Genomic DNA, 12,817 nt, shown 5'->3' with positions numbered 1-12,817 from the left:
GAGCAAAGTTGTTAGAGGAGCCCAAACATACACATACAGGCTCATATCTATTTTTCTTGGCAATCCTGATACTGAAAACACACCCTAATAGACTTATTTTTAAATCTATTAAAAGACCAGTCTCATTTTACCCCTGGACTGGGACCTAGTATGACAAATTTTAGCTAGAAGCACACTTCTCCAGTCGAATTAAAATCCCCTGAAGACACAGGTTTATGTAACGGAAACAATGACCGCTCCTTAACTACAATGACCTCAGAGCACTACCATCCCCAAAATAAACCATTTCCTCAGCACAGCTCTCCTGACAGGGTAATTGATAAGTTTCATAACTGAAGTAATAACTCAGAATTGTTTAATCAATTATCAACTAAAGAACTATAGCTTAATGAAAAACAAGCACCACTTTCCCCGCTCCATGTTCAAATGTATGATCATATAAATTGTAATAGCCTAAGAATCTCTATTTTTATTTAAACATTAAGTATATATTATTAGCCAACATATAACTTAGAAAGTTCATTAATGTCTATTTGTTATGTCAATTTTAAAACCATTTCTGAAAGAGAGCTCCTTCCAGCACCCCGCAAGACAGACAACGGATCTGCATTCTGTAATGGGGGCTCCTTTTGAAACTCAGTGCATTAACTCTGAAGTGCTGTATGTACCACTGGGAGGTTACATACTTTGCTTCAAAATAAGTAAGTTTATTTTTGTTGACTATAACTTCCAAAAGGCATTATTAAATACTAGTAATTTTCTTAAATAATTATTCAGCTGTCTGACAAATCTTTAACAGACTACAGATAGTTGGGGCAAATTACAGAAACTCCTTGGTTGCTTTAACTTAGGCCAAGTCATAGGCCGATTAGTTCAACAGACTCCCTAACAGCATGCTACTTTGCTGCACTACGCACTGAATCTGTCACAGTGGATTAAATTAATCTCTGGCTCGACTGTATTTATTTCAGTAACACACAAAAGCTTTTGCTTCAAGAAGCAGCATTCGGGAGAGAAGTGAAGATGGAAGAACAAAAAATGGACACTTCTCTAAGATAGGGTTTTCATATTCTCAGACTTGGTCTCTTGTGTTTAGTATTTTAGACTAGGAAAATACATATAGAAAATCAATCTTTTATTAGAGATTATCAAACATGGTTTGAGGTACACCTCTGTACACATTAAAGCTGTCAGCTGTTCTGTTCACCGTTAACATATATTTCATAATTTCAATATGCTTCTATATTTCTGTTCTCCATGCTTAGGTGATGTTTTTCTGCAAATCAAAGGACATTTTATAATTCTACTTTCCTGAATTGCTTAAGTGAACACAATCTTCAGGGTAAATTTTCAGGACAGTATAATTTCCTAGAACACAACAGTATAAATAGCTCTTATAAAGAGCAGGACAAGATAAGTACTATTAAAGCTAGCAATCTGTGTTCACAGAACTACACCTATATGAGAAAATAGGTCTCATCCTGTATCAATAGACTTCAGCAAAAAAAATTGAGATTGGTTTCTGGGTCATCTTCGGTTTCTGACTCTTCCTTATTCTCTGGAGAAGTGTATGTCCCAGGATCTTTATCTGGTTTTCTTTTTCTTCTGTGAGTGTACACAGAATGAGACTTTTGTATCATTTCAAGAGGTGAATTACTCATACTGAGTTCATTTTTCAAAGCTAACTGTAGGCAGTTGTAAAACCTAGAAAGGAACAAGTATATATGTATTATGTTTGCTTAAGTTCTGCAGACAGAACATTAACACTTTGACAACACAAAATGTTGCTTATAATGTTTCATGCAATCTTAAACTAAAATCCAAATGCAGCCCCGATCAGTATTGTGAGGGAGATCAGGAATGCCAGCACATGCTCTGTCCATTCTCTAATCTCCGACCTTGTAAGAAACTAATTGGCAGTCGTGCCATAAGGCTAATCAAAGTCCCATTCATATTGCTGAAAACTACACAACAAATGATCTAAAACACTTTTATGGTTTGCATCACATCTTAGTAGCATGTAATGGTCAATCCTATTCATGATCAGATGCACCACCATCACTCTCATTTGCAATTACTTTGATATCCACACAGAAACAAGAGTAACTGATTCAGAAAAAATTGAGAAAATATCTATAAATTTTTAACTGTCACTGGTGCAATGATTTTGTCCTGTAGCCTTTTGCTTTTTATTTCTTGTGACTGCCCTCTCTATTCTGTTTCTCACAACTGAAAATGAGTAGAAAAGCCAGTACTGTGTAACTACAGATTGATCCTTTGTAAACTGGGACTCTGGTCCAGCAACATCTGTGGTCTGGCATGACCAAGGATGTTCCAGGACCAGAGAGTCCTGGTGGAATGCTGGTGCCTCGGAGCTCTGTGGACTGGCAGGGTTGCTGGCTGCTGGGAGCAAGCTACCCATGAGTCCAGGAGCCTAGATCCCCACAGCTGAGAAGCTGGGCATGCCCCAGCAGAGCTGCCTAGTGGAGCTGGGAACCCAGGATACTGCAGCCGGGCTGCTCAGCATGCCCTAGCTGAGTTGCTTGGAGGGATAGGAGTCCAGCATGCTGTGAGCTGGGTTGCCTAGCATGGCAGGTGAGTGGCACAGACCCGTCAGGACAATTGGGCCTGTGGCCAGTTTAGCGCTGGGGCGAGCCGGGAACAGGGGGGCCAATAAGACATCCCTCATCCAGGTCCAACCTGTAGTCACCTATCCATAGACAACCAGCAAGAGTTCCACAGACCACAGTTTGGGAACCTCAGATTAAATTTTGCACAACAATGTTATAGAGTACATTTTAATCATATGAAACTATGTGTAAATCCCTGTAGAATAAAATGAGATATTCCTGACAATCAAAATACGAATCCTGTCCTTAGACACTGTAAAATCTAATCAAACACAAACCCCACATGAAAGTGCAGCTGTGGAAGTTAATACTCTAAAACTAGAACTCAGTGTGCTATTCATGATATATATCTGGAGCAACAGTTGTTAAGTTATATGAGCTTTAACAAAAATTTACTCTTCACTACCTGATAATGTTGCGTATATTTGGTTAAACGATCCTTTGGGGTCATCCATAATTTAAAACAAAACCAATTACTGTTATTTTTTGTGGCTAGTCTTCCTGGACCACTGTTTAGTGAATACATTTTACACTTCTCTGGATTTAGATGTCGTGTCACAAGATATACATAATCTAACAAACCTATCAATCCTCTTCATGTTCTCTTCCATTTTCCGATTAGCTATCTGTACCAGAAAGTCAATATATTCTTCGGTGACCATCAGTTTCCCCATGTGATTTAATGGAACTTCTAAGCAATGAGTACTCCGGACAGCCTAGAGGTACACACAGATGTATTAATTTGAATTACATTAGGAAGCAGACAATAGGTCTAAATAGTAAGTGCATTTGTTATAGGAAAGCCACCTGAAAAGACCTGATTATATTTCTTTGTGAGGAACGTGATGTGTCACGTCAAAGTGTCATTTAAAAATTATCCAAATATTTAAAAAGTGCTCATGTTAATGAATAATTGCTAAATTATATAGCAAAGTAGAAAAATAGTGCATACCATCATAATTTTACCTCTCTTGCCAACTGTAATACCAGAGTTCCTGAATCCAGAATCTATAGCCACGGAATGCTGTGAAACAAAAACATTTTAAGTGGCAGTTAACACACATTTTGTCAGACTGAAAGCTTACTGTGAATAATATTGCAAATTAAGGCCCCAATTTTTCAAAAACCTAAAGGGCATAGCCCCAACTGACTGCATTAAGAGCTACAATCACTAGTAAGTGTTTACAGGATCAAATGCTAATATCGTAACAAAATATTTTTAAATTAAATTTCAGTGACAAAAACAGATGGTGGTTTGTGTCTGGACCCATTCAATCAACACAAAGAAGAAGTTCATTCCTTTTTTGGCACTATAATGTTCCAGTTTAAATAGCTGCTAGCCAAAGAATACAAGTATGGGATGAATATATTTTTGTTAGTTTCTAAGCCCTGGTCTACATGGGGAGTTATTTTGAAATAAAAAGTAGAGCGTCCATACTATCAAGCCCAATATTTTGAAATAACTCCTACTTTCCATGAGTAATAACGCTTATTTCAAAATAGTGATAGTGTGGATGCTCCACTGCTACAGTTTCAAAGTAATTACTCCCCAGTGCTTCCTAGGGCTCCAGTGGGCTTCCATGTAGCACATCCACATTAAGGGAGCCTGCCTCAGACTCATTTTGAGGCTTCCCTGTAGTGTGAATGAGCTATTTTTAAATAATTATTTCGGAAGGTATTATTTCCTAGTGTAGACATGCCCTAAGGTGCCACAAGATTACTTGATGTTTTGTAGAAAGAATCTAAATAACCATTTCCTCTTCCATATGAACCAAGGTAGAGTGAAGATAGGGAACAAAATCATGTGTAGGCCTACAGAGCCCCTTCTGAAAGGCAGAAGGCACAGCATTATCCACTTACCTAAAATCTGGGAGCAAATGGTCACAGTCAGAAGTGAATTAATTTCTAAAGAACACTGCCATAGGCCAGGGAAAGCAGCACAGATAATTCAGACTCTCTCTAGTCAACTTGCCTCTACTAAGAAGACTGAAGTGCATTTAAGTGATTTCATTTTCTAGAAAGCAAAGCAAAATTTGCAGAAAGAATCTAAATCCCTATTTTCTCATCAAGATACTATTACTACTCCAGTTATTAAACATACAGTGCTCTTGAGCCGATCTCGAACTGTTAAGATAGTCAGGTGCCAATACTTTACTTATATAGCAACAACAACAAAAACATCTAGATCTAATTTTACCAGAAGCTGTGCATCCTGCAACTCTTGACACTGCACATGAAGAATGAATGGTTCAAATTTGAATACAGTGTCACCAGTGGCTTTCTGTAATGCTGTCATCTGGAAAATACAATGAATGTCAATATATTAATACTACAAAGGTGAACTGCTTATTACAATATTAACATTTTGAAATAAAACAGCTAATTTATGAAATGGTTTAAAGGTACCAGAAATGACTGGGCTCAAAAAATCATGCTTTATTATTTAATTGCTTTTAACTTCCCATTGATCATAATGCTCAAAATCTCCAGTGATTTTTAACCTAAGTATTAAACAGATTTTCTTCCCTGTTTCATTATTTTGGACATAAAAACACCCAATGATGTTGGCACTGCATAGAGAATGGTGTTTAACTGCAGTCAGCAGAGAAAACTTGAGCGCACAAAATATTAATACTACTGTTTTTTATTTCTTATGTTATTGGATACGAACAGGGACATACTGATACTGAAGTACATTCCTCTTAAAAAGGTACATAAGGCTAAACTTGTGTCCTGAACTACTTGACCTTATTTTAATCTAGGTTTCATAGAATACTAGGACTGGAAGGGACCTTGAGAGGTCATCGAGTCCAGTCCCCTGCCCTCATAGCAGGACCAAGTACTGACTACACCATCCCTGATAGACAGGGATCATCTATCAGGTTTCATAACTGATTCATTATGTACAGCTGATAATGTTAAAATAAGAAAAAATAAAAAGATGTATAAACTAAAGTTAAACTCATGAGGGACACAAAGGGGGAAAAACAGGTATCAGTTACATTGCTTTAATAATTTCTAAAGGATGAATTTCATCCTATGGTCCCAGTTTTGCCTTAGGGCTCTAAGTGGAAAATTTTCCTGCAGCATTTTTCATGTTAGGCAAGTATGAACATAGAACAATTAAACAAAATGCTGCATAGTATTCAATTATGATTTATTATTGTACGTTATGTTTAGGTAAAATAAACTTAAGGATTGATATTATTGGGTTTAGTTTATAACAGCTAAGTTGAAAAAGCTACATTTTTCATTGCCTACATTCTACTATTAGAATACTATCTCTTCTATTATCATCTAGTGTCCTTGTATCTAATCAAATTGCCTCCCCAAATCCAAGAAAATACTACTAGCTACCAATTTGCTATACTTATATTTAGGAAAAAAATTGAACTGTTGCACTGTGCGGTTTATGTGGGGAAGGGAAGGCTAACATCCTTCCCTAATACTTCCTCTAAACTCAAATTGTTTCTTTAATCCTTTTTATAATTTGAAACTGAAAAATGCAACTGTTAGTTTAAGATACCAGTAATAGTGGTGAAAAATAAAACTGTTGAGGAGCCTATTTTTCCCCTTAGAATATTGTACAAGATTGAAATGTTCTTGTGTTGCATTCTCTTTTGGTAACTAGTCTTGTTATTAAGGTATAAATCTTACAAGTACGGGTGCCTAAAGTTAGGCACCTAAATACATCACTTCATTTTTAGATGTCCTAAGCACCCATTAATACTATTGGAGCCAATGGGAAGTGGGGATACGCAATACTTAACAACTAGATGCCCCAAACCTGCATTTTATAGCACACAGGTTAACTGCTGTGCCTGCATGAGCTCCACTGGCTTCCATGGGGCTTCAAGTGGGCTTACATATGGATTTTTCCATGACTGAAAATTCAGTTCTACCCCACCCCCCCAGTTATATAAACAATATGCTGCATTGGCACAATTGACTAGTGTTCAATGTATTAGGAAGCCAAGGTAGACAGACTTGTCTCAGAGACAAGTGTTATAACAGAATCTAATTTTAACTGTGATCAGAGTATGTAATGTTGGTGGGTGTATTACTCTAGGGCAGGAGTGTCCAAACTTTTTTCAAAGAGGGCCAGATTTGATGAAGTGAACATGTGTGAGGGCCGACCATTTTGCCTGACATTCTTTGAACCATTAAAATTAAATGCAAATTAACTATTTTATGCAAAGTTTATTGCAAACGGCATACTTTTCATTTCGTCACATGGATGACAAATCTAAACAGGTGTTAAATCACTCTGCCTTTCATATCTGAAGGCCAGATGAAAAAAAAAATCCAGGAAGCTGAAATATGTGTCAGGAACATGGTAAAGTACATTACATATTATTGGTAATAAAGGTTGTCTGTCAACTTTTAAGTTAAAAAAATATGAACAGGAACATAACACCAAGTATACATGTTGTGTCCAAATATATTTATAACTGATTTAGACCAACTGACATTAACTGAGATTTTACAATGTATTCATCTCAATACATATGGATTCGTTGGGGGCCATAAAAGATAGATATTGCCAAATTACCTGTGGGGCCGTATTAAACCGGAACACGGGCCGCAATTGGCCCGCGGGCCGGACTTTGGACATGCCTGCTCTAGGGACATTGTTTTCAGTGATAGTTAAGAGGCAAAAAAGTCATACTGACTGAAATGGTCTGTGTATGCTAGCATGCCCCAAGGCTGCAGTGAGTTACTTGCATTCCCTGTTGCACCAAAATGCTTACTAAATGAAATAATTGTGACCAAAGGATTTTACCTTATTACTTTTAGACCACCAATTTCTTGCGAAAGGTTCAGAATGTAATAAGGAAATACTGAAAGTAATTTTCTATTAAGCCTACAAAGTCTGAGACTCAGCCCTGCTCCAAATGGAGTCAATGGCAAAACTCCCAGTGGAAGTTGGATCAGACCCATAGCCAGTAAACCGTGAAAGTACAACTGCTGTGTCTAATAAATGATTATCACTGATAAGAGATGAGAGTGATACAGAAAAAACTTCCCTTACATCTTATATGGTAAAGTTCCATAAAGATTTGCAAAGAAAAATTTTGTCATGTTTTACTGAGCATGAAGAGTGTAGCTCACTGCCTCAGAGACCATGATGCAGTCTCTGCTCCAAGAAACTTGCATTCTAAGGGTACGTCTAGACTACATGCCTCTGTCGCCAGAGGCATGTAGATTAGGCTACCGGACATAGGAAAATGAAGCGGCGATTTAAATAATCGCCGCTTCATTTAAATTTACATGGCTGCCGCGCTGAGCCGACAAACAGCTGAGCAGCTGTTTGTCGGCTCAGCGCGATAGTCTGGACAAGCGGGTGTCGACATCAAAGGCATTTGTCGACCACCCAGATATGCCTCCTGGGATGAGGTTTACCTGGGTGGTCGACAAATGCCTTTGATGTCGACACCCGCGTGTCCAGACTATCGCGCTGAGCCGACAAACAGCTGCTCAGCTGTTTGTCGGCTCAGCGTGGCAGCCATGTAAATTTAAATGAAGCGGCGATTATTTAAATAGCCGCTTCATTTTCCTATGTCCGGTAGCCTAATCTACATGCCTCTGGCGACAGAGGCATGTAGTCTAGACGTACCCTTAGAATGCAAGTTTCTTGGAGCAGAGACTGCATCATGGTCTCTGAGGCAGTGAGCTACACTCTTCATGCTCAGTAAAACATGACAAAATTTTTCTTTGCAAATCTTTATGGAACTTTACCATATAAGATGTAAGGGAAGTTTTTTCTGTATCACTCATCTCTGATCAGTGATAATCATTTATTAGACACAGCAGTTGTACTTTCACGGTTTACTGGCTATGGGTCAGCTGATCAGCTGTTTGTCGGCTCAGCGCAGCAGCCATGTAAATTTAAATGAAGCGGCGATTATTTAAATCGCCGCTTCATTTTCCTATGTCCGGTAGCCTAATCTACATGCCTCTGGCGACAGAGGCATGTAGTCTAGACGTACCCTCTGTCTCAAACTACAGATGCTAGCGGGAGGACCTTTTGTATGCACAGATATCTAGTGCCCTTGTACAGATACAAAATGTATATGCATATTCATATCCACAAAATGAGCTGTGGATATGGATACCTAAGGATAGAAACCTGCAGATTTGTGGGTATCCACTTTATAGACACAATCTGTATTCATATCTGCATCCATACCTGCGAAAATGAGCTGCGGATAACCGCATCCACAGATAAAAAGCGGATTATCTGTGGATTTGAAGGGCTCTACATATATCTGTGGATTCTAACAGGAATCTGTGAGTGTGCAAGAGCCTTCCCATGCACATCTTACAGTACTCCCATAGGCGTCCTATAAATAAGAATATAACTGCTAACCTTTTTCTGTATATTCTTCAAAGAACAGAGATGACAAATCAATGCAAGTTTACTTTCACAGTCGATTAGGGAAAAATTGTACACTACTTGAACATTTTTATATAATACTTCATGCAATTTTAAAAGATTATTATATTTTAATTGTTTTCTTTTGTTGAATAAGGCCCAGAAATCTTTTGTGAAGGAATGCTTTATAAAGTAATAAAACACGTTTCTTCAAAGGATGTTAAAAAGAGCTATAAACTCATCAAATCTCCTATACCCATTTTAACAGTGACAGATACATACTGAGGCATAGTAGCATTAAGTAGCTTGTCTACTGAAAATACAACAGGAAATCTAGGAGTTCTGACTTCCAGTCTTATTTTGCACACTTTGTACGTTTGAAAATATAATTTAAAAAGTCATCGGGTAAAGATTTCTCACACATTTAATGGATGCACGAATGAACATTTTTACCATATCTACCAGAAGTCAATACAAAAATTGAGAGGGTTGCTAATGGCCGCTGCCTAGTACCTGAGACTCACTCAACTCCTGGCAGATGGCAATTAAGAGGCTGCTGAGATTTCTATGAAGGTGATATCAAGTAAAGTAAGAAAAAATAAGGTAGAGGGATTTTTTTTCATTCAAATCTACTTTATATTTTAGAGAGTTTGTCTGCTGGATCAAGAACTCCTTCTAAATGGTATACCAGTTCCTCTTACCATAGCTTAAAACAAGGTAAGAGAAATATTAACAATCCCTTTTATTAAGAAATAAAAAATAACTTCATAAAATAACATTGCATTTAAAATATATATATATATATATATATATATATATAAAACATTACATTTTCCTTTTATTAAAAACTGAGTAAAGAACCTAGCAACACTGGGTAAATCTGTTAGCATATGTATAATATTGTTATGTATTTTTTACAGTTAACTTTTTTACAGAATAACTAGTTTCATTTTGGGGGGTAAAATGTAAAGAGGAGAATGTAGAGAGCAAAGAGCAATTCTGGAAGCATGAAGTAGTTTGTGCATCTTTACATTGTTCAATAGTTTCTTAAGCTAATTTGATTTTAGGTTTCACAACTCATTTTAGGATATAATTGAATTTAAACTGCATAAGAAAACCATTGTCTTTTTGCATTAGTTCACAGGTGTAGTTGTAAGTTATGGTATTTCATTCTTAAAATGAAAGTTAAAATAACTCACAATAGAGTTTCTGCTGCATACAAAATAACAAACATGCTTTTTCAAGACACATGCCTGCCTCTTAATGAAAATGACAGAAGTCCACTTGTGTTTTGCTTCCTTATCTGCCCCATGGTTAGAGCATGGATAGAAATTAGTATCCACTGATCTGCAGGGGTCTACTCCCAAGAACCACAGTGGCTAAATGCGAATGTGGTGCCACTACTCCCAGGAGCCAGTTCCCCGTGCCGGCAGCTCCTCCCAGCCATAAGGCTGTACATCTCCCCCACTCCCTGCCCACTTCCAGTGGGGTTATACAACCCCAGTCAGGAGATGCCACAAAGCTGGGAGGAATTGCCAGCCTGGGGTGCTGGCTCCTGGGAGTAGTGGCATCATATCTGGCCACTGTGGTTCTTGGGAGTAGAGCCCTGCAGAACAGAGGATACTCATTTCTAGCCGCAGGCATGGGTGGCCCGTGCATACAGGTAGATTCGGCAGTCGCCTAGGGCGCCGTGTTAAACGGGGTGCCCAATGATGACGCATCGCCACTGAGGGCTTTGTAGGCGGGGACGCTGATTGCGCATTCCGCCTAGGGCTCCGGTTGCCGGCAGCTCGTCTCGGAGGCACTGAACATGCATTCCACCTGGGGCGCCAGTTGCTGACAGCTAGTCTCGGAGGCGGGAGTGCTGATCGCGCATTCCACCTGGGGTGCCAGTTGCTGGCAGCTTGTGTCGGGCTGCCCCTGGCGGCAGGTAGAAATATGTATCCACACAGGGCTCTATGGATAGCCAATCATTCATGACAGAATATCCACAGTTCAGGATATGTAACTCTTGCAAGGATTATTACATGGATAACATAAATATCCAGTTATTGTAATTAATAACAAAATTGTAAGGGACATTAAGCTTCGTGCTTCAGGGCTTTACACAATCTCTGATTATTAGGTTTTATGATGAAACCTAATGAAGGAGCCAGATTAGCTCACATATGCATACTTTGGGGCTCTTGCACCTTCCTCTGTAGCATCTGATGCTGGCAAGATACAAACTAGATATACTCTAGGTATGATTCAACTGGCAACTCCTCTGTTCCTTTGAGAGGGATGTTTTATATTTCATTACTCTACCATTCGATTTAAACTGCTAATGACAAAGTCGTTAACATTTGAAGACTGTCCAGTCTATGGAAAGTGAGTTTATGGAGTCAGTCTAATTCCTATTGGAGGTGTCTGCACCAGTCACTCTACAGCTGACATGTATATTTCTTGCCATAGTGGAGACAGCCAGGATTAAATGAATGGTCATAGATGCAAAAATACATTTTTTTTTCTACCACAGTGATAGTTCAATACAGAACTGAGGCACACTTACCAGAAACTTGATTTTATTCTGTGGATAAGAAAAGGACTTCACAAGCACTAAATAAGCTTTTTTTCTTCTTAAAATATTAATGTAGACTCAGCACAAAATGCTGGTCCTGGGGCAAGCCATGCAAAATGTCTAACCAATAGCCACTGAAAATGGTGAATTCTGTAATCTGCTGATATTGTACTCTAGTTCAAAATTTTAAGAGAGCCCAAAGTTTGATACTAGCCTGTTTACAGTGAGCCATTTTACCAGCTTAAAGCATGGTCTTGCTAAAAAGTTGCCAAGTTTCGCTAACATAGGTAGAATTTTGTCCTAACAAAAATGAACATATTTACCCCAGTAATATGAAGGAAAAATGTAAATAGTTTTCTAGTTCCTATTTGAAATTGAGTTTTTCGAGGGTTGGGATGAGGGGAGGACAAGTACTTATGCATAAACATTGTAAATTATTGACATCTTACCACATCCTCTTTTGCACAGAGTTGATGTGTTACCAAGAGCCAAGAACAGTTTTGCTTCTGTACTTCATAGCCATGGAAACCCTAATGAAAATCAAATTAAAATAGCACTATAATTATATAAACAAATCTCCTTTGCATTCTCTGCTTGCTACACAAGGATGCACAAAAATATTCTCTAATCAATAATCAAACTATATCAATAATTTGAAAGGATCTTTGAAATAACTTTTGTGGTGTTGCACTGATTAATATGAAAAAATCCAGTTAGATGTATCTAAAAATGAATCTTATGTTTGGAAGCAACAAAATACAATCATATATGCTTTAGGGATGTGAACTAGTTAATTAATCAACTATCTGATAAGCAAATACTTATCAGTTAGTTGACACACTAGTCAACTAGTTGCTTCCCTCCTTGCTGCCACTATTAGAAAGAGACAGCGGGGGGCGGAGAGCAAGTACTTCCAAGCGGCAGTGACACATGGAGTCCGGGGTCTGCTACTTTGAAAAGACGCGTGCAGCCTGGCACCAGCTGACCCTGAGTTCCTGAATTCCATGCGGTGCTGCTGCTTTGAAATGCCATGCCTGCAGCACTTTCGCCTTTGAACTGTTGCAATAGGCCTAGGACTGTTGCTACACTTCAAAGGCGGAGGCGCCTTTATCGACTAAGCAAATAGTTGATGCAAAATGCATCAACTATTCGGTTAGCAAATTAATTGAAATTCAACATTCCTAATATGTTTTCCTCATACCACCTGTCACTGCGAATGTTTTCTATTAATATGTATTTATGATTTTGGAG

The 12,817-nt window shown here is 38.3% G+C and overlaps 1 protein-coding gene across 2 annotated transcripts in view; it reads right to left on the bottom strand.

Annotated features, from left to right (window-relative positions):
* Positions 1-1,118: 1,118 nt before the first annotated feature.
* Positions 1,119-12,817, bottom strand: part of TYW3 (tRNA-yW synthesizing protein 3 homolog) — a 15,357-nt gene continuing 3,658 nt past the window's right edge. The window contains exons 2-6 of one of the 2 annotated variants that reach the window (XM_075936271.2): positions 12,016-12,096; positions 4,828-4,926; positions 3,583-3,654; positions 3,213-3,346; positions 1,119-1,704 (exon numbers count right to left, since the gene is read on the bottom strand). In XM_075936271.2, the coding sequence (XP_075792386.2) occupies positions 1,497-1,704; positions 3,213-3,346; positions 3,583-3,654; positions 4,828-4,926; positions 12,016-12,096 (594 nt within the window). In that variant the 3' untranslated portion in view covers positions 1,119-1,496. The remainder of the gene's footprint in view (positions 1,705-3,212; positions 3,347-3,582; positions 3,655-4,827; positions 4,927-12,015; positions 12,097-12,817) is intronic. The other variant, XM_075936272.2, reaches the window with a different exon arrangement.

The sequence above is a fragment of the Pelodiscus sinensis genome, chromosome 9 (assembly GCF_052426305.1).
Source record: "Pelodiscus sinensis isolate ZL-2025 chromosome 9, ASM5242630v1, whole genome shotgun sequence".
Lineage (NCBI taxonomy): Eukaryota > Metazoa > Chordata > Testudines > Trionychidae > Pelodiscus > Pelodiscus sinensis.
The sequence above is the reverse complement of the archived record's forward strand: the minus strand, read 5'-3'. Positions and strand labels throughout refer to the sequence as shown.